This window comes from Copadichromis virginalis, linkage group LG17 (assembly GCF_057382275.1).
Source record: "Copadichromis virginalis isolate Kocher_CV1m ecotype Utaka linkage group LG17, C_Virginalis_male_GT1.1, whole genome shotgun sequence".
Lineage (NCBI taxonomy): Eukaryota > Metazoa > Chordata > Actinopteri > Cichliformes > Cichlidae > Copadichromis > Copadichromis virginalis.
The window spans coordinates 15,930,669-15,956,207 of record NC_140634.1 but is presented as its reverse complement, the minus strand read 5'-3'; the positions used below and the strand labels follow the sequence as shown (position 1 = coordinate 15,956,207).

The window sequence follows — 25,539 nt, the reverse complement described above, 5'->3', positions numbered from 1 at the left end:
CCATTGTGATTGTTGTGATCTCTCCAAAACTGCAGTGTAGTTGATTTATTATTATTATTATTATTATTATTATTATTATTATTACTATTCATAATGACAATAATTATAATAGTACTCTTCATCTTCATCATCATCATCATCATCATCATCATCTTCATCATCATCATTTCAACATTACTTATGGCAGGCGAGCACAAACTGTGACAGCAATGACGCCTTATTGTGAAATCTCACAAACCGGAAATTGACAGTTAGCATTCCGTAGCTAAACTATCAAGTGAGTGTGTGAGTGTGTGTCTCCAGTTGTGAAAATGTTACCATTATCTATTAAAGACGACGAGTATAAGCCGACCAAGTATAACCTGCTGCTGAAACTCTCCGGATGGTTCAGGTAATCTTCGCACTGCTAATAGCGGCTAAAAGGGAGCCATCTAATGATAAGCTGCTAGCCTATTGCTGGCCGGCTAGCCTAAATGAATCTGTGCCACTGTTAGCTTCCTCTGCATTAAATGTTTTTTATAAGATTGTCAGCCTTCAGGGTTTGTTCTTGAACGACAGTTATACGTATATATAATTTCTAGGAGTTGATGACAGGGATTTGTCTGCGGTCTGTGGCTCATGCTATGATCTGTGCTGCTGGTTTTCATACTGTTGTGTGCTTTTTGTAGGTCTATCCTCGCCGATAAAACTTCCAGAAATCTGTTCTTCTTCCTATGTCTGAACCTGTCCTTCGCCTTTGTGGAGTTAACGTATGGTATCTGGAGTAACAGGTAGGCTAACATAGCGTTAGCATCAGGCAGTGTACGTGTGTGTGTATTCTGCTGTTTTCAGGATGTGCCACGTATGTGTTCGTGTTAGCATGGAGGAAGCCAGAGTGTGTTAGTGTCGGACGTCTTTAACCTGAAAGCAGAAGTTGCCATTAGCCAGCAGATACACAACCCACACTACACAAACTTTCCAAATCTTCCCAATATTTCTAAAAGTGCATCCTGAAAAATACCCCCAAAATGAATAGCAAATCATTATTATTATTATTATTATTATTATTATCATCATCGTTGTTGTTGTTATTACTGTTAACAGAAGAAGAAAAGGGGAATAAATATTTGTCTGTCTATACCTAAGAATGATTCGTTTTGACTATTTCAGGATTTACAGAGAGAAAATACTGTGACCTGATGGAAAATGAACAATATTAACTAGTAATAGAGTGAAAAAGTAAGGGATTAAATCATCAGTCAGCCTTTCCAAACTCAAAATATTCCAGCGCTGAAGCACAGCTGCATGGGAAAGGCTCAGATGGTTTGGACATGTGCAGGGAACAGAGCTCCCCGTTCTTGCAAAGAATATTTCCGCATGTCTTAAATATATTTTTTAAGTGGAGCTATTCTGCTCATTTCCAGCTCCATTTTATTGATTCTTGAATTTAACAAAAGCCACATTTCAAAATAGTCCTGTTTGACTTACATTGGGACTTCATCCATTGTCTGAAAAAAGCTGCTTCATTCCTCCTGCTGCTCTCCCTTTAAACTTTTGATTGGCAAACAGAAGTTTTGAGCAGCATGTGGGTGGATCTGTGCTCACAGCCAAACCTGTGTGCCAGAAATGACCATATTAGGGGGTATCCACTAGAGGTGGGAATCACCATACATCCCTCGATACGATATTATCACAATACTTAACGTACGATACGATATTATTGCAATTTTTTAAAATATTTTGCGATATTCAGATTCTACACATAAAGGTAAACTTTATCAATATTCATTTTATCTAATATCAAAGTCTCACATCAGGGCTTTATGGTCAAATAGCTACTAAGAAACCACTACTAAGGAAACGTAACAAGGAGAAGAGATCTCAGCCTCTCTGTGAACTCCTTCAAGACTGTTGGAAAACCATTTCAGGTGACATCCTCATGAAACTCATCGAGGGAATGCCAAGAGTGTGCAAAGCTGTAATCAAAGAAAACTGTGGCTATTTTGAATCTAAAATGTAAAACATGTTTAGAGTTATTTCACATTTTCTTTGTTTGCTACATAATTCCAAATGTGTTCATTCATAGTTTTGATGTCTTCAGTGAGAATCTACAATTTAAAAGTCATGAAAATAAACAAAAACAATTAAATGAGAAGGTTTGTCCAAACTTTTGACTGGTAGTGTATGTGTGACAGAAAAAAAGAGGAAAAGGGTGATGGGTGTCGTAACCATTTAAAAACGTCGTTTTATCTGCGGCAGCATTAAAATCTTTTCAGATGCTCCTGTTCCTTAATGAATCTCTTTACATGTTTGTCATGTGTTCAGTTTAGGTCTGATCTCAGATTCTTTCCACATGTTTTTTGACTGCACTGCCCTGCTGGCAGGTCTGGCAGCCTCCGTCATCTCCAGGTGGAGATCCAACGATAGCTTCTCCTACGGGTGAGAACATCCACTCTGAGCTCTGTTCTGGTCTCTCACTGACAGTCAGTGTGTTTAATCCGTCTGTGTCCTGTCTGTGTCTCAGCTATGTGAGAGCAGAGGTTCTGGCAGGCTTTGTCAATGGGCTCTTCCTCATCTTCACTGCTTTCTTCATTTTCTCGGAAGGAGTTGAGGTAACACATTTGCCACTTTACCTAAGTTTAACCATCACATCTACAAGGTGTGTCTGCTTATTATGCAGTGCCTGTTATAGCATTACAAGTAGGCCAACATAATGGATTAAAAGAACTGGTTCTTGTGGTTCTTCTTTTGTTTTTCTGTACTCGAGCACTCAAAATGCTTTATACAACATGCCTCATTCACCCATTGACACAAATGCTTTTTTCTACACCTAAGTGCTTTGTATCTAACATTCACACTACATTGAATGCATCAGAGAGCAACTTGGGATCAGTCTACTGATATGAAAATCATAAAGCTTTAACATCAGCATCAATAGTTTCATGCGGATGGAAGCCTATAGGGAGAAAGCCTTCGATTTGATGAGATTGTTTGATTGGTTGCTGTGAGAACCAGTCGAACAATCTTTCTTTGACTCTGAGTCAAATCTTTTCTGGATTAGGTTTATTCACTGTAAACGAGGTTAAATAATGGCTTAAATGACATTGACCAGCTATTGCTGCGACATCTGCACACCCTGATTCATTACTGTCAGAGAGGTACTACTTCAGTCTAGAAATAATTCTTATGTGCAATTTATTAGCACCCATGTAAGGAAAAAAGAATTTCCTGTCACTGTCCATAAAAACTGATCAAATCAATGAAATAACAAAATTTCACTACACGGTTTTTCATATTACACACATAATGGCAGGAATGATGATGGAGCTTAGTTAACCTGAAGTAAAGTCGCATCCGTCAGTCTTCAGCAGAAGAAATCCTTTTATCAGATGAGCCAAATAATATATTCAGTACCAGTACTCAAGAACAGTTATCCCCTACCCATTTCTACTAAAAGGACCATAGTCCAAAGACATGCAATTAGTTGGGTTAGTTTAATTGGTGATTCTAAATTGCCAGGGTGTACCCTTCGTCTCACTCTGTGGCAGCTGAGATGAGGCTTCATCCCCCTGTGATGCTGAATTGGATAAGTGGAAGAGAATAGATGGATTTATTATAACAACAACAACAAATCGGACAGCACAGTCAGACTTGCCTTTTGTTGAGTATATAACAAGAGTATATACAGTAGATCACCCAGTTGATTAAACAAGGTAAGAACAATGAGTCCCTTGTGTAGGTTTTTGCATCTGATCATGTGTGCTGTATCAGTTCTCCTAATACTGCAAAAGTTGGGGTAGAAACAAATCATTTTTACTCTTGTAGTTACATAACCTTAAGCTTTAACAGGGCATGCTGAAATTTAGTGAAAATACGCCTGCCAGCATGTGACCATCTGTCTCTGTTTGTCAGAGAGCTCTAGAGCCTCCAGATGTTCACCATGAGCGGTTGCTTCCTGTCTCTGTAGCCGGTCTGCTGGTGAACCTGGTCGGGATCTTTGCGTTCCAGCATGGAGGACATGGGCACTCACATGGAGAAGGAGGTAATACACCTGAAGGATTGAGCCTAGAGTGTCTCTGCCGCTCTTGAAGTGCTTTGAGTCGATTCCGCAGTTTGGATCCAGTGAAAATGATGTTGTTTTCAGCATTCATAGCAGTGCGGACTGCACTGATGCCAGTGTGTAGTTACATTTCTAGAGCGCAGATACGACATGGGGTGTTAGAAAGGTTTGCGGTTACGCTGTACCTTCACCAGCCATTTTCCACAGAAAGTTTTAGTCATACCTCAGCCAAATTAGAATATGGCATCTTTAGTGTCAACTACCCAGCATTATATCCTACATTTTTCATGGATTCCTGGGCTTTACACATAAAAGCCTCATTGTAATCGAGTTGGGAATAAATAAATGACATTATTGGAGTGGAACCCTCATAGCTTCTTTTGTTCAATCAAGTAGAGCCTGTACAGATCAGGCATCTGAGTGCAACTATACAACATGTAACCACACGTCTCATTTTTACATTATTGTTGCAACTCTCTAAAATGTGTTCTGCAGACCCAAACACTAAAGCAGGTCTCTAAAACTTTGATATTGTAAACCTGGTAGATGTTCGAAGCTTTTTATAGGGACTCTGCAACTCTGTAGACCCTCTGTAAATCAAGTGAACTAAACTCAGGCTCAGTTAAACGTTGCTGCATGCCACTAGAACATTGATACATCTGTGCAGAACCTCACAGGTCGAGTGCAGCCTTGTACAACTTCACTGCAGATCTTTGCTTGTCTGACGTCTTCTTCTCCATCCTCAGACCACGGACACAGTCACTCTCTGTTTAATGGTAGCACAAGTCACGGTCACGGTCATGGAGGACATCACCACCACGACAAACATGCAGATTGCCACAGTCATGGAGGACATCACCACCACGACAAACATGCAGATTGCCACAGTCATGGAGGACATCACCACCACGACAAACACGCAGATTGGCACAGTCATGGAGGACACGAGGAACCACACTATAATGGTGAGAGTCTGACAAAGGAAAATGCTGCATGAGAATGCCACAAACACAATTTAGACACTTCTAGCCCTTTTCCCTTAGTACCTACTTAGATTGGCTTGGCTCAGTTCGACTCAGCTAATTTTCTATTACAATTGAGGACCACCTCGTGAGGGTCATTATAGCAATGTGGCCGCACGTCCCGTGATGTCATTTTTATACAACATGAACATGATTGTTGGTTTGATCTCTGGCTGCCTCGGCCTGCATGCCAAAGGTGCTGCCCGTGTCGTCATCAGTGTGTGAATGTTAGAAAGCTTTCTATCTAGCACAGGCATGGTATGTGAATTTGTGAATACGGTATATTGTAAAAAAATGTTTGAATGCTCATGTAGATTTAATAAACTGCCATCAGAATCTCACGGTTTTTCATTTAGTAGTAAAACAAACCTGCGTGGTACAGACTTCCTCCAACCTCACTTTTTGCGTTTATTTATTTATTTATTTATTGCTTTTTAGACGAACTGCAACACCTGCCGGGAAAAGGCTCCAGCAAACAGATCCTGCAGGGTGAGAAATGAACACACACACACACAGTGCTACACTAAACTACTGGGGTGGAGGGGCGTTCCCAAAGTGCTCCCAAAGCGCTGTGTCTTCTGAGCATGCAGTACATAGCATCCTCATCATCTTAGCATTTGGTACCCTGTACATTTGTCCTCTGATCCCCGAGAAAATTATGTGGTCACATGTGCTCCAAGACAGTAAGAACACTAATACATATAATAGCAATAGTACCAATATTAAATAATACAATATATTATAGAATATCTCTAATAAATTAAAATGGCTCTAATATATAACTATCACAGTATGTTACACAAAGTTGAAATTATGGTGCCCCCTTTCATACCGACTTTATTTTCTCTGTAGAGGATGTGATAGGAAGTGTGTGCTATTGCAGTGTTTATTTGTACTTTAGATGTAGGAATTGTACAGCAAGAGGATCACAAGCAGGAATGATTTCCTGTGTCGTTTAGTGGTGCATTTTGGGTAATCTCAGTTTCTTACCGAACGTGCTCCTGTGACTGGCCAGCATGTCATAAAGTGGGTGGGAGATATTGTCCAGCATTGTCCTTATCTTGGACAACATCCACCTCGCCGACACCATCTTAAGAGAGCCCACCTCCACCCCACAACACTACTGGTCTTGTGGATCGGTTTGTTGAGTCCGTTGGCATCTGCAAGTGTCAGCCTGCTGCCCCAGCATGCAACAGAATAGAGGATGGCACTGGTCACAGCACAATTCGGGAAACTGCTTAGCATTGTCCGACAGATGTTAAGACCTCAGCCGCCTCAGAAAAGACTGCTCTGGCCCTTCTTGTGGAAATAAATAGTGATCAGGACTTAAACCAGAGTGCTTTCAAACTTTTGCACTGCTCCTTTTACTTAAGTAAAGAGCTAAAGTACCTCCTCCTCCTGAGCAGTCACATTTGTGAAAGTAATTCTGTCAGATTTAACAGTGGTGTACAGTAACTACAGTTATTACTAGCTAGCTCTGAAGGAGTATAATTATAAATTTCCTCCAGTGTAAGTCTTTGAGAACTTCACGCTACATGTTAGATTCCATCACTGTACATGCAGCAGTTTGTTCTATTTTTTATTTAGCTTAATTTCGTAACTATACTTACAGTTGGATTTGTAGTATTTTAGAAGAATTTAATTTATGCCAACCATTTAGAATTATTAGTTTCTGCACTTATTTTTTAACCTATTTTAGTATCTTTTTCATTGTCTTACATAAACTAGTCTGAACTTGTTGTATTCTGATGACTATGTATCAAAACTGTATCGATGTGTGTTGTATCTTTGTGTTCCAGGAGTCCTGTTGCATATTATTGCAGACACTTTGGGCAGTGTCGGTGTGATCATCTCCGCTCTGCTGATGCAGAAATATGATCTAATGATTGCCGATCCCATCTGCTCCATGCTGATCGCCATCCTCATTGGAGTCAGGTGATACTTCCTTATCACTTCTTACTGTTTAATGTCTGATTTAGCCTTGGCCAGGGAATTTACGTAGAGCTATGATGTAACCTACAGAAATGGTTGCCGTCGTTGCTGCCATTTCTGCGTGTGCTAGTGCATATGGGTTAAGTATGTGCTGGTGTTTTACACATGCTGCCAGCTGATAGAAACAAATAAAATGCTGGACTTTTTTCAACTTCTATGTGCATGCCCCTCACGTCATTGTGGTCAGCGATTTGCTGACATATGTGAGTCCTTATATTGATGCTATTATTATTATTTCTTATACTGAAGTGATGATTTTTTTGTGTTACTGAGAATACAAAAACTGTGGCCTAGACTTAACGCTACAGCAGAAATTGCCAGTAATTCGTAAAGTGATTTGATCAGCCAGTATTGGTCTGGACAGTAATACTGTGCCTTTTTTTTACTCTGGTATTTTATATTCAGTTTCATTTACATAGTGTCACAACAGTTGCCTCAAAGTGCTTTATATTGCAAGTTAAAGACCCTACAGTAGTAGAGGGAAAACCAGAACAATCAGATGACAGTGAGAAGGATAAGCTCCCTTTTAACAGGAAAGACCTCTGGCAGAAATGGACTCAGGGAGAGGCAGCGACCTGCTGCGACCACTTGGGGACAGTAACAGGGCAAAATACGCACAGTAGAAGACACCCGAATACATGTGTGTACATGCCCATGATCGGATGATTTAATGCACAGTGCAGTGAAATAAACATTTTAATTCTAGTTAATTATTTTATCACGGAGTTTTCTCTCAGTGCTGCTGTTGATTTCTAAGATGATGGCTGCACATTTGAGCTGTGAAACTTACTGTCCCAGTATCATCCCAGTAGTATCCCAGCCTGATAAATTAGATGTGAAAATTTTGAACAATTTAATTTGATTAACTTGATGTGTGTCCTGTGTTTCAGCAGATTAGAATCACATATAACAACATTTATACATTTTCAAATTCACCAAATGAATAAACAGACCTTCCTTTAACAGTGCGGCACACAGTTTGAGCTTCACCCAACGGTTTTAGAAAGGAACAGCTTAAGAAGCTGCACATATAAAACATATTCCCCTAGCAGAGAATCTATAATAAGCTTAAAACCTGCCGTAAATAAAAGAAACAGTGAAAATGTGGCACTCCCAGCTGATTTTTAAACTAAAACTCTGAACACAACCTGCTCCTGACAATTTCAGTTTAGATCCTTTGCTGCAGACTCAGAGCTGTTTTGAGATTAAATATCAAACAAATATCAAACAAAAGCTTTATTCTACGTGCAAATTTGATGTGGGGTCAGGAAGCACAGTGTAGGTGTTCCGTTTTAAGATCAGTACATGGACTGTAAAGTTTATTTGTCAAGAAATTCATGAAGTCATTGCTAGTCAACGTCAAGGGACTGGCTGACTCAACAGAGCTCTGACTTTTTGTCAGCCTGACTTCAGTGCTGAGGAGAAACCTAGGGTCGTTCTTATTTTCTTCAATCAATCAATCAAGCTGTTCTAGCTTTACGGAGGGTTTTTTATAAAGCGGCAAACTATTCCTCCAGGCTAAATGATCATCTTCTAAATTTGTGATATGCCATTTTCTCTCCAGCTTTTGAGTTGTCTACTTTAAGGTGCGCATTTGAGGGTTATACCAGGGAGTCAAATACTAGTCATGCTGTCTTTTTCACAGGAGCTACAGCATCCAGAGTCATACGTAGTGAAGGGGTAAAATTATTAACGAGATAATCGACCTCTGTTGGAGTAGTGTTAGTGCAGCTGCTCTGCTCTGTGTTGGTACAAGGAATTGAAGAAGATAACTGTGGATGATTATATCCTTAAACTTAGTTACAGCACTTTAAGAAAGACATCTACTGTGACTAAAACTACTCTGCACTGCTGTGTAATTATTTATTGTAAATTTAAATGTTATCATGAAGTGATAAGACGAGGGTTTTCAGGAAACACTGTTAAATGCTCAGTTTCTATGAACATTTAACAGCAAGTAATATTCCCTTCCATGAGTTTTATATAGTGCTTTTGAGCCTTTATAAAGGACTCTTCTAGTCTTGCTGACCACTCGGAGTGCTTTAAATTAAAGTTATTAACCATTGTATTCTCTATATCATAAGCACTTGACCTCATATCCATGACCAATTTAAAATCACAAATTAAGCTAACATTACTCATAGGAAAGCCTAAGCAAAGATTCAAGCCAGGAACCTTCTTCCTGTGAAACAGCAACGCTAACCACTGTTCCACCTTACCACCCAGTAATCTATATTACTTAATTTCCATCAGTTAAAGGCAAATACTTGGTCTTTAAAACTTTTAGGCAGTAACTGTATCCACCCGAAGATCTAAGGGAGCTGATGGGTCAGTAGGTGATTACTTCACATTTTCCTATCTGGAACATGAACTGTTCTTGGGTCGGATCTGGTCTGTGGCATAACAGTGATGTACGCCAAAAAGAAGTGAACCACTCTCTAATAATGAAAACCCAGATTCAGGCCTGAAGTCACTGCAGGACTGTGAGAACCTTTTTTTTTTGGTTTCTCTTTTAATGATCTCTTGAGTATTTTACATTCTTTAGTAGTGCTCATGATGTGTAACTTTGTCTTATCAGAAACATATGTTAGAGAAGCTCATTTCCTTCAGATGATAGCAGACATTCCTTAACATCTTACAGATCCTCCTCATTGACTACTAGAGCTTATGGATTATCAATCAGGTTTCAGCTCTAAAGTCGAATTCCAGAGAAAAACAAGCTGGAAACAACATCTGCCTGGAAGTAAGAAAATCAATCAAAAACTGACAGACTCTTTGGAAAATGGTTTCCACTAATGTAAAGAATGTCCAATTAGTATTTAATGGAAGCCAACATGCCAAACCACTGGTATTGTCCTTTATACAGTCCTGGAGTCTGTTCTCGAATCGCTGGTCTTCTGAATGTGAATGCAGTGGTCAGATTTCCCAGAAATCCAAGATAAATGGAGTTCATGTGTGCTGATGTGGTTTGATATGCTGGAAGTGAGCACAGCTGCCAATTTAAAGAGTCAGCAGAGTGGTGCTGTGGTTAGCTGAGAGGCCTTCACATAACTGCAGGTATCAGGTTTCTGCAGCTGGAAAGTCAAACTCATCATGGAGCTGAACTTCAGTTGTAAATCTACAGATTCTGCAAATGAGTTAAACTCGGACCCATCTTAAGAATCTCTACAATTTTGAACTGTGGTTCATGGTACATGCACCACAACTTGGACTTGGACTATGATTTCAAAATTAGTTGACTAGTGGCATGGATGTTTGCACGAGTGTATTCTTGCACAGCAGTGGAACAGTATTGCAAGTTGTTTTTTTTTTTTTGTCCTCCCTTGTTTTCCTGTTATGTTACATCTTTGACTTTTGTCTCCTGATCCTGGTTCTGCTGGAGTTTTCCTTGTGTTAAAGGGGAGTTCTTCCTTGATTCTGTCACTGCTTACTCATAGTCTGACTGCTGGAATGTTTTTCTCCAAAATTGTGGGGTCTTACAATGCAGAGTGCCGTGAGGTGGCTGTTGTTAGGAACTGGCACAATGTAACTAAAAAAAAAACAAGACTCTCTACTTTCTAAACTTTCTCTCTTCTATCATTTGATCCTCAGTGTGGTACCGTTACTGAAGGAGTCTATTGGGATTCTGATGCAGAGAACTCCATTTTCACTAGACCATGCCCTACCAGAGTGCTACCAGAGGGTGAGTAGTGACCATACTCAATGTTCAAAGAAGAGGTAGGAACTGAGCAAACATCAGTATTTAGCATAAAGTTAGATTTTGATGTACTTTGTCAGTTACTTGACAAATTAATAATTTAAAAGTGTATGCAGCTGCATTTCCTGGAAGTCTGATTTTGCACAGATCGTCTTAGGATGCAGTTAGTGGAATAAGAACCAGTTCTTTACTTGTTGCAGGTTCTGGCAGTTCATGACAATAGAAACCAAAGGTGCCACTGAATAGATTCTGTAAATATGTATTTTAGCGTATAAACTGTACATTTCTTGATACTATCATTAGTAAGTAATCATTTGTTTTAGTAGTAGTAGTAACAATTGTAGCACTAATTTAAGAAGGTAATTGTACCTCAAGCCCTTGAATGGAGTGGACAAGTCTGATGTTTGTTTTGTTGTGGCCAGGTGCAGCAACTGCAGGGAGTGTATAATCTGCAGGAGCCTCACTTCTGGACTCTGTGTACTGATGTTTATATCGGAACATTAAAGCTGCTGGTCGCCCCTGACGCTGACACCCGCTGGATCCTTAGCCAGACACACCACATCTTCACGCAGGTACCTAAACACAGCTTCATTCAAGTACACTGTACCTGGTGGCAGTTGAAGTTGTAGATGTAGGGTTGTGTCAGCAGCACCATTCTTACAAACTTTACTTTCAGTAGCAGTATTGATGGTTTGATGGTAGTAGGATGTCAACATAGTATTCAGCCACGATGAATGGTTTTGTCTCCACAGGCAGGAGTTCGGCAGCTGTATGTTCAGATCGACACAGCTGCCATGTAGAAGCTGCTAATATTCCACTACACTTGGGACCAATCGCATTCAGTCTACTTCTGCAGGTGACTTCTGACCCCGACAGTCACCACAGCACAGACTGGAATAGGGGGAGGGCTCTCAGAACTGATGAACTAAAACAGCCCCACCCACTTTCTTAAAAATAAAAATAATAATAATAATCCTGCTCACAGTGGAAATTCTGCCCCTCCCACAAAGAATTATGGGTAAGTGCCTTTGACATGAGACAATCTGAGCCCCTTCCAGCACCTCTGACATCACTGCTCAGACTTGATTGGTTGACAGTGCGTGTGAAGTCACTCTGTATGTGCCAAACCATGTGACCGACCAGTGGATTTAAGCCTTTTTTTTTTTTTTTTCTTTTAAAAAAATAAATATTTATTACAGCTGTAATAAATAAATCTGGTTCTCTAAGAATGATTATTCATAATCACATCTGTAGTACTGATTATAGAACTGAGTTAATTAAACAGCTGCAGGAGGACTGGAGCCCTATGGAAAGAAAAGCTCTCACTTCACGTGCAGTAATATTTGTACTTGGTTTTAATATCAGAATTGTAAACAGCGGTGCCTCTGCACGAGTGGAAACATGCAGGTTTAACATGAAATGATCACAAGTTGGAGCTGAGTTCAAACATATTTCCTGCCTCCTTCAAATGTTTTTTTTAAATATATTACTTTAATTCATTTTTTCTGCATCTGTGTTTGTGACTTCTTTGTGAGGATTACTTTAAATCCATCACAGTTAGGGAACATTTTTGGCCCCAAAAAGATTCAGAGTTTGGGAATTAGGAAAATGCTTAATATTAATGCCACTGAATCCTGACTAATGACTCAGCCTTGTATGGCTGTTTTTATCACATAACAACAACAACAAAAAAGTTAATTGGGAAGGCTCAAGGTCTGCCTCAGGGTGCAGTTTAAGTTACCATTTGGGGCCTGGGATTATATAGTGTGTCACTAATGGTAGTTGTAGACAAGCAGGTGAACAAGTGTGTCAAGAGGTGTAGGTTGAGCTGTCAATCATGTGCAGGTTTTCCAGTGCGTTTGGTTCTGCATTTACTCGCAGCATGTCCACCTCCAACGGGTGGAGTCGACCGGTGATGACCAGCGAATGGAGTGGAGCACCGAGGTCACATGACACCAGCTGATTTAATGTTCCTACACGGATCTTTTGTTCGTCAGAGCCGAGTCGGGCCACGCCAACGCACACTGTGTCCTCCATCATGCCTGGAAAAGGGGGGCAAAGACTCATGAGTTTGAGAGCTGCAGCGAACACAGCTGACTGGCTCTTTAAGGAAAGATGGAGTGGTCCAATCAGACACATGACTTTCAAGACTGTTAGCATGCTACTGGTTCTCCTAAGTCGTGGTTCAGAATATCCTAAAGATAAAACACAGTACTACAATATTTTTTGTAAACTTGATTATCGTTTTCCTTCTACCTGATGACTGTACCAGAACTTCAATCTGAACAAATATGGGATTGATAGAAAGTACTCGCATGTCAGGTACGACTCACCCAACTCCTCGCCCTCCTCCTTCCTCCTTTGGATGACCTGTATTAGCTGATCTGCAGCCTGGTTGACTGTCATGAAGCGAGGAGGCTCGTAGATCTTCTTCCCTCTAAAATCAGTAACCAAAGATTCACTTTAACCACATGTCATTCTCCTTTAATTCAAACCTTCACATCTGTGCAAGAAAACTTTGAAACTATGCTATATTACCAAAAGTATTCAGTCGCACGTCTAAAATCATTGAGTTCAGGTGTTCATGGGCACAGGTTTATAAAATCAAACACCTACAAACATTTGTGAAAGAATGGGTCACAGGAGCTCTGTGAATCCCAGAGTGTACCGTGATAGGATGGCACCTTTCCAACAAGTCCAGTGGTGAAAATTCCTTGTTACTAAATGTTACACGATCAGCTGTTAGTGCTATAACAAAATAATGGATACTGAGATACATACTGCACAGAGGTCACCAACTTTCTGCAGAGTTGCTACTGACCTCCAAACTTTGTGGTCTCCTGATAACCTTGAAAAGCCACTGAACTTCTTTAAATATCCCGAAGATGCTTCACCTCTAATCTGAGGAGCTTTTTCAGTTCTAAGGCCAAGTGGTGGAGAGTCACAGATTTAAGCCAATTGATCAGTTCACAAATAATTAGTCATTCAATTCAATTTTATTTATACAGCGCCAAATCACAGCCGCCTCAAGACGCTTAATATATTAAGGTAGACCCTACAATAATAAGAAAGATCCAACAATCATATGACACCCCCCCCATGAGCAAGCACTTTGGCAACAGTGGGAAGGAAAAGCTAACAGGAAGAAACTTCCAGTAGAACCGAGCTCAGGGGAGGAAGACGGAACAAACGAGAGCCAGAGATTAATAATAAGTAATGATTCAATGCAGAGAGGTCTATTAACACATACTGAGCCAGAAAGGTGACTGAAGAAGAAATACTCAATGCATCATGGGAATCCCCCAGCAGCCTACACCTGTTGCAGCATAACTAAGGGAGGATTTAGGGTCACTGATCCAGCCCTAACTATGTTCTTAATCAAAAAGGAACATTTTAAGCCTAATTTTAAAAGTAGAGATAGTGTCTGTCCCCTGAATCCAAGTGGGGTTGAGTTAATTGGTGAATCTAAATGGCAAGTAGTTGTTTCTGTGTTAGCCCTACGGGTTTTTCCGAGTGTGCAAAGCCGGGTCTGCCATTCAGTGATCCTGGAGCTGCAAACAGGCTATAGTCATTACAAGTATCGTTATTACTAAAGGAGGCTGAGGAGTAACTAAACATCTAACATGATGAACAGGAAAGTGCAGGAGGTGAAGAGGCCATGCTGCTAGCGAGTCGGTAACGAGCTGAGCTAAGATAGCGAATCCCTAAAGACACAGTAAGTGAATACTGTGAATGTAATTAGTGGGTGAATCAGCAGAGAATGTGCTTTTGATAGAGCACGTGAAGAATACACTATGAAATAAGATGTCATCTATAATCTTTTTGATTAAGTTGCTACGCAGATAAGCCAGGCAAAAACGTCATGTGGACATGGTCTGGGTTTCTGGTTCTGACAAATGCTGACTGAGGGTTAAGTCAAAAAATAACAGACCTCACATGGTGAGATCTCTAACACTCCAGAGGTGGTTGTGGATGTGATCTGGATCTGATTCTTACCTCATCATGTTCTCGATGCTCTGCTCTTTGACTTTAATATCTAACAATAAAACCAAAACAAGAAGAAAACTGTATTAAACACATCTCGCACTGTTTTTACTTTTAATCTCAGAACTAAAACGTGCACTTACATCCCAACAGTCCCAAGAAACCATTTGATTTAAAAAAAAAAAAAAAAAAAAATCTGCCGTTTGTATTTTTCTAATATCCTTTTAAATTAATATCCAATGTAAAATATCGCACAGAAATGTGTCAGTTTTATTTTAAATAAAAATTCTCACCCGTTAAAAATGGATGCGGCTCAGGGAACAGAGTGGGTTGGGAAGTTGGTAGTTCAATCCCTGGCTCGTCGATTTGCATGTCAAACCCAAGTTGCCACGGATGCACACATTACTGTGAGTGTGTTAATGTTAGATAGAAAGCACTTAGGCAGAAAAAAGCGTTTGTGTGTGTGTTGGGTAAATGTGGTAAAAAAAAAATGCTTTGAGTGGTCAAACTAGAAAAGCACCATGCAAGCACAGTACAGAATTTACAAAACATTTCCAAACCATGCTTTTATTTTTACTAGAATCAAGCACAGGAAATTAATTAAGCAGAAGAGAATGGATGGATAAGAATGTAAGTAAGTATTCTGGTAAATGGACTGGTTTTTATAGAGCGTTTTAATACTCTGGTTGAGCACTAAGAGCACTTCAAGTACAACCCTCATTCACCGAGTCATACAAGCACTTTTTCTGTGCCTAAGTGCTTTCTATCTAACATTCTCACTCTAATGAGTGCATCCATGGACAGTAGTAGTACTGCTCTACCTCCTGAGCCACAGCTACCCAGTTACCAATTTACAAATAAACAATTTCTGTCATATTGCAGACTGAAGGTTCTTGAGGTTTCGACAACAAACCACATAACATTACAAAAAAACATTATATAAAAAAATGCTGTCGACCGCCAGTGCCATCCCTCACACACCCATAGTACAAATTTCTAAAATATGTCACCTTGTTCCCGAGTTATCTCACTCACACAATTTTAAGAAAACCTCTGACCTTGAGGTCAAGGTCACTGATTATTTAAATAAATACAGTATGGCTGTTATTTTCGTAATATTTTATTTAATGCTCTATTTTAAGATGTGCAGTGTCTGTAAATAATCTCTTTTAATTATGACGCAGCTTTTTTCATCACTGTTGCTGTTTTACTTACTTATGAATAATTCCCTATTATGTTAAAAATGTCCAAAATCATAGTGAATTCTTGAAATAAATAAATGGCTCATCTGGGTGTCCTGCCGTGTTTGTGAAGTCAAAAAACATGGCCGTGCTCTTTTGTAAATGTGTGTGTGGAGAAGTAATAGATGAGGTACGGACACCAGCATCAATCATCCCAGGGACCCCAAATGCCCCAAACGCCCATAAATTAGGAGTCCAGTGGGAGGTGGATGACCTGCTGGTGAGTGGGCGTGTTTTAAATATTCATTACAGAAAAAAATAAAAGAGCCTCAGATGGCCATCAGCATTATTTCAGATTAATTCACAATGACTGTGTTTTGATTCAGACCTTTTGTTTGCATATTTTCAATAATGTTTTACATTTTTAATACGTTTTATGTTAAAATGCCTTCTTTCATCATTATTTTTTACTAAATTGTACTACTTTTCTTGGATATATATATTTTTCTACTTTGTTAATGAAATGATTTCAATTCAGTTTAGAAAATAACATGAAATTTCAGCGGTATCGGTTTTTGTTTCAAATATAAATAATTGTATTCTATTATCCTATTTTTTTGTTTTACATTATAATTTTATCTTGGATATTGTGGATTTTATTTTAGGAGATTTGTCTGTGTTTGTGTGCAAGCCTCACCCAGCAGACAGAGTGTGTGCAGTCCAGCTGTTCGGTTTTTACAAATTTTGTCGTAGAAGCTCTCTGGTCTCCACGTCTCTGTCCAAAACACTACAGACACCGTTTCTCCAAAATTATACAACTGAAACACACACAGACAAACACATGTTTCCATCACATCAAAGGGCTTTTTCCCCAACAGCTATTTCCAGGAGAATCACAGTTTCTTGTCCCTCAAAAGGAAGCGAGCCCTCACAATGTGATAATGTAAGCAAGTGTATAGTCAAATATGAGACTGTAAAATGGTTGATTGACATTTTTGTATTTCGCTGGTTAAAAAACATAAACATACTCCTGGAGGTAGCGATATCAATGTCTTGAATGGAAAAACAGAGAAACAGATTAGACTTTGCAGAAAACATCTAAAAGAGCCAGTGAAGTTCAGAAAAAATGAAACCAAGATGAACTCATACCAGAAGGACGGGAACAGAAAAGCATGGAGGTGGCAGTGTTATTTAATGGGCATGTACAGCTACCAGTGGAACCAGTTAACTGTTTTGGAAGTGGTAGGATGAATTGTGAAGTGTACAGGACTTTCTGTACGATCGGCTTGGATACAACTAAAACTACAAACTGATTGCACAGAACTTCACATAACAAATGGACAATGAACCAAAGTAAACTGCAAAAGTAACAAGAGTTTCTAAAGCCAAAGAAACTGGATGCCTCTGTCAGCGCGCCCCAGGGTGGCTGTGGCTACAATGTAGCTGCCATCACCAGTGTGTGAATGTGTGTGTGAATGGGTGGATGACTGGTTGCGTAAAGTGCTTTGGGGTCCTTAGGGACTAGTAAAGCGCTATACAAATACAGGCCATTTACCATTTTTACCATTTCAAATTGTGTTAGTTTGTCCAAATACTTTTGAGACTGAAAAATGGGGCACTATGCAGTCATGCGCAGAAGTCTTGGGTTATTTCTTTATAATTAAATTATCCTCAACGCACTTATACTGTGCTAGGACACCGGGAAACAAGTGCAGTTGTTTCTTCAAAGGTGCAAACATAAGTAGAAATATAGTATATACGCTAACGTTTTGTTTCAAGTCTCAAAGCTTGAAAGTCAATATTTGGTATGACCACCTTTATTCTTCAACAGACTGAACTGTTAGACAACATTTCTTCTAATTTTGTTAAGTAGTCTTCATGAATAGTTCACCATAGTTCTTTGGATGTTGGCCGACTTTTTGTTCAATTCTCGGTCAAGATAATCCTGCACTGCTCAAAAATGGTTGATGATAAATAAATAAAATTTAATTCAGTTATTTATAGCCCTGTGTCAGACTGGCAACCTGTCTAGGGTGTACCCTGCCTCTCGCCCTATGGTAGCTGGGATAGACTCGAACAGCTCCAGGTTCAGGGAGAGGACCCATCTGCCATGACCGGTTGGGAGCAAATCCAAGCAAATCCAAACTAGGAGCTGGTTCCACAGAAGAGGGGTCTGAAAGCTGGAGGCTCTGCCTCCCTTTCATGTTTTTCTACCTAGAAATCTCTTGCACTCCAAGAGGGAAGTGTTCTACTGGGGTGATAATATATGAGGAGAAGGATTATAAATTTGATTTGGGTTTAACACAGAATCAATGAAGAGAAGCCAATATAGGCGCTCTCTTTCTTATCCCTGTCAGTGCTGCAGCACTTTGGATCAACTGAAGACTTTTCTGGAAGTTTTAATATGCACACTGAAGTACATTTCCTCAAAAATGACTCCATGAGTCCTCACATTGTTACTGGAGGCCAAAGTAATGCCATCCAGAGCAGGTGTCTGGTTAGACATCACGTTTTTGGATTTTTAGGGCTGAGTACAATAACCTCATATTTGTCTGGTTTTAGAAGCAGGAAATTGGAAGCCATCCATGTCTTTATATCTTTAAGATATTAATGCAGTTTAACTAATTACTGTGTGCCACCTGGTTTTATGGACAGATAAAGCATGTTGTGCTGCCTTCTTCTAATACTGCCTTACATGTAAAATGTAAATAGAATTGGTTCTAGCACTTTTGCGCCACGCTGCTAGTAACAAAGTTCCTAAAGATGCAATTAAAAAGTGGTTCTTTGCCAAGTTGTCTCTTATGTGTAGACACAACACTGGCTCTTAAGTGTGGAACTCCAAACTAAGTTTAATGTGAGATACTTCCCATTTATATGACCCCTTTGTTAAATCATGAATTAACTGCAATTAGCTACATTTTTTGGAAAGTTGAGCTCAACTTCACCCATTCTGAAATACTGCCAGACTTTTTGAATCTGGAAATCATTTAAATGTCTAACAAAGTGAAATAGGCTTGATGGTCTCAAAAGGGAAAACATCATACAAAAGGGAACATAAGAATAGGACAAATAAAATCATTGACATCTATCAGTATGGAAAGGATTATAAAGCCATTCATAAGGCTTGTGGACTCCAGAGAACCAAAGTGAGACTTATTATCCACAAATGGAGAAAAGTGGTAAACCTTCATAAAAAACCCAGAACAACATCTAAAGAACTGCAGGCCTCACTCCTCTCAGTTAAGGTTAGAGTTCATGATTTAACAATAAGAATGAGACTGGGCAAGAATGGCATTCATGGGAGAGTTCCAAGAAGAAAACCACTGCTGACCAAAAAGCACACAAAGGCTTGTGTTTGCCAAAAACATCTTGAAGATCCCCAAGACTTTTGGGAAAATAAGCCTCATCAAGATGGCAGCCCCTCCAAGGATATTACATATGACATCTATACGACAGTGCTTTTTTTGGTTCTGTCAAGTCTTTTTTTTCCTTTGTAGATTCAACTAGATTCGAGAAATGAGAGCAAATGATGTGCTTTTGCGACACACTGCTAGTAACAAAGTTCCTAAAGATGCAATTAAAAAGTGGTTCTTTGGTAAGTTGTTTCTTATGTGTAGACACAACACTGGCTCTTAAGTGCTTTACATTTTTGAATGATTGGGTGGCGTAACAACAAAAAACCATTTGAAAATGGTTTAGGTACAAGAACTGGACTGAAAATTAATAATAATAATAAAAAGAAGCAGCTAATGCCCAGAGAAACACTCTGAATGACCTTTAGAAAGACTGGAAAACTTGGTTTACAATCCTCCGTGGTGGGTTACAGAAGCAAAATTGCAATTCTTTTTTTACCTTTCTATAAACGTGCCTGGACCTGACTGAACACACATCAAGATACTAGCCAATGCTTAATAACAGAGGGCGTTGTTAATCAGTTTTACATAGATAGAATACCCAACAGTCAAACAATGTCCTATGAACAGCACTTGGTAGAGGTGGGAAAGAAGAACTCTTTTTTTTTTCTTCTTTTTTTAAAATCGAGAAGAGAACTCCGGCAGAACCAATCAGCAGGGGGCACCATCTGCCACTAGCAACTCAAGATGCAAAAAAGAGACAGAGTCCTAATGTGCATGTGCTAATGTGACTGAATGCAAATTAACACAAAAGAGCTCATGTCTGAAAGGTACTGAACAGTGAAATTCTGAAGAGCTGTTCTTGGATAAATGTTTTTTGCTGATTATTATTAGTTTTATCTATAAATAAAACACCATCAAGAAAATTAATGTACTGTTTGTTTTATAGAGAAAAGCCCTGAAGGACTCCAGTTGTGAGTGTGAGTGCATAGCACCTAGAGGAAGGAATAGAGCTCATTTGCATGTGTCCTTTCTCATTAGCATATTAACTACTCCCACTGGAAATGCTGTCTTTACATTAATGCTAATCTTTGCATATTTGCAGGAGGAGGAGCTGCAGCTGGGTTCTGCTCTATGATTGGCTGCTCTGACAGTTCAGTTATTGATGAGATGGAATTATTGAGAGGTGTTTACTGTGACAAAAAGGTTCGTCATGAGCTGCAGCTGCACTCATGACACAAATACAAACACAGATTGTGCAAAAAAATGGAAGTGGTTTCCAACTCCTTCAGTTGCATAAAAACCAGCTCTCCTGATCTGTCACCGCAGTAAACACTATTCTGGTGACTCAATGGGCTTAATCCCTTTTGGAAATGATGGTCATTAGTAGGCTTAGAAAGGATGACAGATTCTTGACTTTACAGTCAAACCCATGCTTTGCTTGTCAATCATGAACAACTCCTCCAGGGGAAGCACCATGGGGGCTGCCACGATGAGCCCGCACCCTCCACAAGCAGCCAGCTACGCCAGAGCAGACCGAGCTCTTGGCCCAGAGACTTGAGACCCAAGGACATCCCACCCCCCAGCGGGGGCCAGACAGAGCCAGGGGCCCAAGCCCTGCAAGGAGGTGCCAGGAGCAAGCCAGTACACACCCGAGCTACCAGGCTCGGACACTACACCAGACTACATAAGACAGCTGACAATGTATCTGTAACATGCAACTTCTGTCGGTGCTGTGTTACTGGAAACTGAATTTCCCAGAGGAACCCACCTGAGGGATTTTTAAAGTTTCATCTAATCTAATCTCTAATCTAGATACCCAGGTTGAGTCCATCCTGCAACTCTGGTAGATTCCCCCCCCCCCTCTCTGCCTGCAGCGTGGTCTCCTCAAAAGTAGAGAGCACCTTCAAAAAGATGGCAAAAACACTCCCTGCCAGCTAAAGAGGCCCCCAGTTCCACCAATGCACCAAAGGGCCACGGCCAGGCCCCAGTGCATGCAGCAACCCAAAACCCCGTCAAAACACCAGCTAGGACCCAAGCCCCCGGGGCCTAGCCAGAACCAGAGCATGGAGGTGGTACACCCCCAGAACTCCAAGTCACCAAGCCCACCCCGCACTCACCCAGGAGCAGCACAGCTACCAGACCGGTCACCCACACCAGGTCTCTTTTGTGCCACGGACCGGTTTATGTCCGACAATATTTTCACGGACTGCCCTTTAAGGTTTCGCGGATAAATACAACAAAATAAAACCAGTACCAGTACCCCCCAAAAAAGATTTATTCATAACACACAGGAAAAGACCAGGAAGGCCCTGCACTACAGGGGAGCTGCCACCAAGGACTATTTAACTGTCTCATTAACCTTGCTGCTAGTGATGACCAGGTCATCTCTCTCATTCCCAGACTCTGCTTCCAATACAGAATACTATGTCCACAGTTGAAGTCAGCTACACCCCACCCCCACTAAACAGAATGTAAGTGGAGCACCACCTTCCCTTTCTGAGTTGGGCTGACAGTTTGCTAGAATCACTTGGAAGCAGACTCAAAGTCTTTTTCGGTTGCTTTACCTGGCCGGGCCCCAGAGGCTAAGGCCTGGCCACCAGGCACTCTCTGGCCAGCTCTGGTTGAGCAGTTTAGACAGAAGGTTTGAGCAACATGGCTAAGAAGGTTTGGACATGCACAGAGGAGCGATAGTGAAGAGAATACAGTTCATTTATTTTTTAAACCCGCCTTTTCATTTTCATTATGTCTTCAAGTTAGGGAAAGGTGTTTTGATTGACAACTGTGAAAACATTAGCTGACAACTCTCCACCCTGCATCCAAATATGGTCACTTCTGCACCCCCCCCCCCCCCCCAAAAAAAAAAACCCCAAAAAAACCCCCCCCGAAAGCAGCCAAAAGCCACTGAGGACTCCCAGCACTGGAGTCACAGTGACTCTATTCCTTCTATTATCAGCACTGACTCCTATGCAGTGAACAGAGTAGAAACCATCAGGCTACACACATAAACAGCAGCTTTTCTTCCTGCATTTTCAAACCAGTTTCATCTCTGGACTTTAGTCCCCCATGGAATCATTACATTATTGTTGTTGCTTGCCACTAGGTGGAAAAATATAAAGAAGTTTTAAAAAATGCAGAAAAAGAAAGTGGATGTGTTTGAGCCTGTGTTTGGAAGTTCTGCTTCACAGACTCAGTTCAGGAAATAATTACCTGCAAACCACAGCAGCCCACTGCATTCATGACGGAGGCATTGTGAATGACTTTGTATGGTATCCCAGCATTCACTGCTCTCAGCACTAGGTCACTGTGTGTGGTGGCTCTGCAGAAAGACACAGAAAACAAGGGCAGCCTTTTCTTATAAAATACACAAAATCTATTCAGCTGCTATATGCCTGGTGCCTATGTAACAGCAAACTAGCTGACAATGAGTTGACTCATTATTATTATAGTAAACTAACCTATGAAGATAACAGGTTTTCCCCAGTGTTGTGTTGGACAGACTGAATGACAGAGTAATGTATAGATGCTGAGGTCACGGACAGGTCAAACCTCAGTGTGATGAAAAAAAGCTTCATTATAGTTTTCAGTGGGCCAAAAAAGAACCCGTGTTTTTTTTGATGAAAAACCGAGTCTGAAATTCCCACGGACAAGACTATAGAGCTTGTATATTCCATTCAGCAGGCGAGCTGCTCAGCACTCTGTTATTATGTCTGAGAGGAATAATGTGGCTTTGGGCAGAAATCTGCTGAAATGTAAAAACTCTGCTCTGACACAAACTCTGTGGTTTTATCTTCCTCTGCTGCTCCCCACTACAGTGCGTGTGCTGACAGAGCATACTTCAGATCTGTGGGATCAATTGGAGCTGTTGCTTACACAGTCCAGAAACACTGTGACTCACCCAAATGGGTCGCCCACCACCAGAAATGCCACATCAGTGACATCTGCATCCTCCAGGATTTGATCAGCTCCTTGTTCAACTAGATCTCTGTCTGCCAGGATCAGCTGCTTCCCATAGTACTCCTCCTGAAGCAAAGGAATATACTGTTAGGATATTTTAACAAGAATACTAAGAGCAGACACGTACTATTCAAGTAGATGTTCATTTTCTATTTAGTTCTCACTCTCCTGAGACCCTGCATTGAATAAGCAAAAGATGGATGGACTGGTGATTACAAAGTACTAATTGAAGCATTCAGATCACTTTCTACAAGTCTCATTTACCCAATCACACAGGCCCACATTCATACTCAACTTTAGTCTATACCTAAACACTTTCTTTTAGTCATATGCACCCACTCACACTCCGATGATAATTGGAGGGCAACTCGCTCTTTAGTATCATGCCCAAGAATACTTTGACATGTGGACTGGAGCAGCTGGGGATCAATTGAGTAACCTGCTGACTGCACCTTGGGCTGTGCTCTGAAGGACATGTCGTTGTCAAATACAACTCCAAGATTCCTCACAGTGTTACTGGAGGCTAAGGCAATGACATCCAGAGTAAGCATATGGTTACATATTTCGAAGGTTTTAGGGCCGCATACAATAACTTTATCTGAATTCAGAACAGGAAATTAGAGGTCATCCAGGTCTTTATGTCTTGAAGACATTCCTGCAGCTTAACTAACTGGTGTGTGTTATCTGGCTTTAAGGACTGATAAAGTTGGGTGTCATCTGCATAGAGAGACATCAGCCCATACACCGTGCTGCCCTGGCAGCATGAGTGGGTGCTCAGGAACCTGAATGTGAGCTGGGAGCTGACGCTGCACACTCATGGGGGTCAGAAGGTCGTGCTGGAGCAGAGCCGAGCCTACTTCTTAGAGTCCTCCGCGATCGTCCGCTGGAGCGCAGGGTGCTTCCCGTCCTACCATCACATCAGCAGCACGGAGTCAGCCAAGAAGCTGGCCTGGCGCTCTAGGATTTTAAACCTATATATGCAGACTCATCCATAGAAGTTCATCGGCAAAGACAGACAGATCAGGCATCGGCATCTGGAGGGGTCGGAGTATTGTGGCCTTCATCATGAACAGCCTGCACTTCCACAGGCTGGTGGAGAAGATTCTGCCGGGATCTCCAGTCTGCCCATACTCCGGATCTTTGGACCCGCCCCCCCGTGGACGAATCAGACCCTGAATTTGGTCTCCACGACTACACTCTGCACTTCCTCCAGCATGCAGATCATGTAGGGACACTTTTGGCAGCTCTCCTGCAGCACAATTCAGCAGGGACTTTCTGAGTCAGCAGGACCGACATGTCCCAGCAAAAAAACACAGTTTTCCAAATAATTTCTTAGATTAGAAAATATTATGTCTATAAATATTAATAACCAGTGGGTCTAAGTTATTATTCTTGAGAATCGGAGTAATTAAAGTATATTTAATAGAAACAATGAAAATGCTAGTCTGTAGAGAACTGCTTATAATACGTACTACATCATTTGTAAAACAGTGAGATACAGATTTGAACAATTTGTTGTGGATGGGATCAAGTAAAGAGATGCAAGATTTAACTGATGAATAATTTCTTCCAGATTGTTAGCATTTACAGGTGAGAATGAGGACATTGAGCTTGTGGTATTAATTTGATCAAAATGTGAGGAAGTCCTAGATAAATTAATATGAGAGACATTAGACATCTCTAATCGTACACCGATCGTCTGAAGAAAGCAAGAAATTACATTTATTTGTTGAAATTAATTCATTGAATTATCCAATTCAGGACCCAGGTCTGAATATGCAGTTAAAAAACCCGACGGGATTCATCCTTTTGATTTACTATAATTACTCATTGTAAATCATATGATGTCTTCGAGTAACACGTACTGAAACCCAGTTCTTATGTAAAAAGTAAGACATTTCTTCCTAGTTCTGAATCAGTCCTACAGCCAAAACAAGCAGCTCCTCTCCTGGGACGAGCTTTCATTTCAGCTCTGGTCCAAATCCTCCGGGTCGTAATGCTCCGGACTCACCAGCGCCTCTTTGCCCACGGTGAGAATGGATGTGTAGGCCTCCAGGTAAACTCTGGAGCAGCTCTTCACCGCCTGTAAACCCTTCACTGTAATGTCTGTGGCGTCTCCGAGCCCCAGACCGATCAGATACAGCATCCTGCCGGTCCCGCCTTCCGTACAGGGTCCGTGTTACTGCCGCAGCACTTAACGGAGCTAAAACTTCTTAAAAAGAAGCACCCAGACGTGAAACTTTCCCGTATTCACGTGGGGACTCGCTGCGCTACTTGGAATACGGCTTGTCGTGAACTGTTTACAGTTGCGACA

The 25,539-nt window shown here is 40.8% G+C and overlaps 2 protein-coding genes across 3 annotated transcripts; one reads left to right on the top strand and one right to left on the bottom strand.

Moving 5' to 3' along the window:
• Positions 1–225: 225 nt before the first annotated feature.
• slc30a7 (solute carrier family 30 member 7) lies at positions 226–12,323 on the top strand. 2 transcript variants are annotated; one of them, XM_085436089.1, is made up of 11 exons: positions 226–391; positions 669–770; positions 2,305–2,418; positions 2,504–2,591; positions 3,892–4,021; positions 4,786–5,004; positions 5,500–5,550; positions 6,861–6,996; positions 10,645–10,735; positions 11,173–11,322; positions 11,503–12,323. In XM_085436089.1, the coding sequence occupies exons 1-11, from the start codon at positions 312–314 to the stop codon at positions 11,548–11,550; spliced, it is 1,209 nt and encodes a 402-aa protein (XP_085292215.1). In that variant the 5' UTR covers positions 226–311; the 3' UTR covers positions 11,551–12,323. The 2 variants fall into 2 exon arrangements, with proteins under 2 accessions (XP_085292215.1, XP_085292216.1); XM_085436090.1 differs by lacking the exon at positions 226–391 and having other exon boundaries at positions 692–770; positions 2,310–2,418.
• On the bottom strand, positions 12,222–25,539 carry dph5 (diphthamide biosynthesis 5). The gene is made up of 7 exons (XM_085436091.1): positions 25,237–25,539; positions 23,167–23,291; positions 22,479–22,587; positions 16,613–16,733; positions 14,747–14,786; positions 13,084–13,187; positions 12,222–12,792 (listed from the first exon to the last, which is right to left on the bottom strand). Exons 1-7 carry the CDS (start codon positions 25,369–25,371, stop codon positions 12,560–12,562), a joined length of 867 nt encoding a protein of 288 aa, XP_085292217.1. The 5' UTR covers positions 25,372–25,539; the 3' UTR covers positions 12,222–12,559.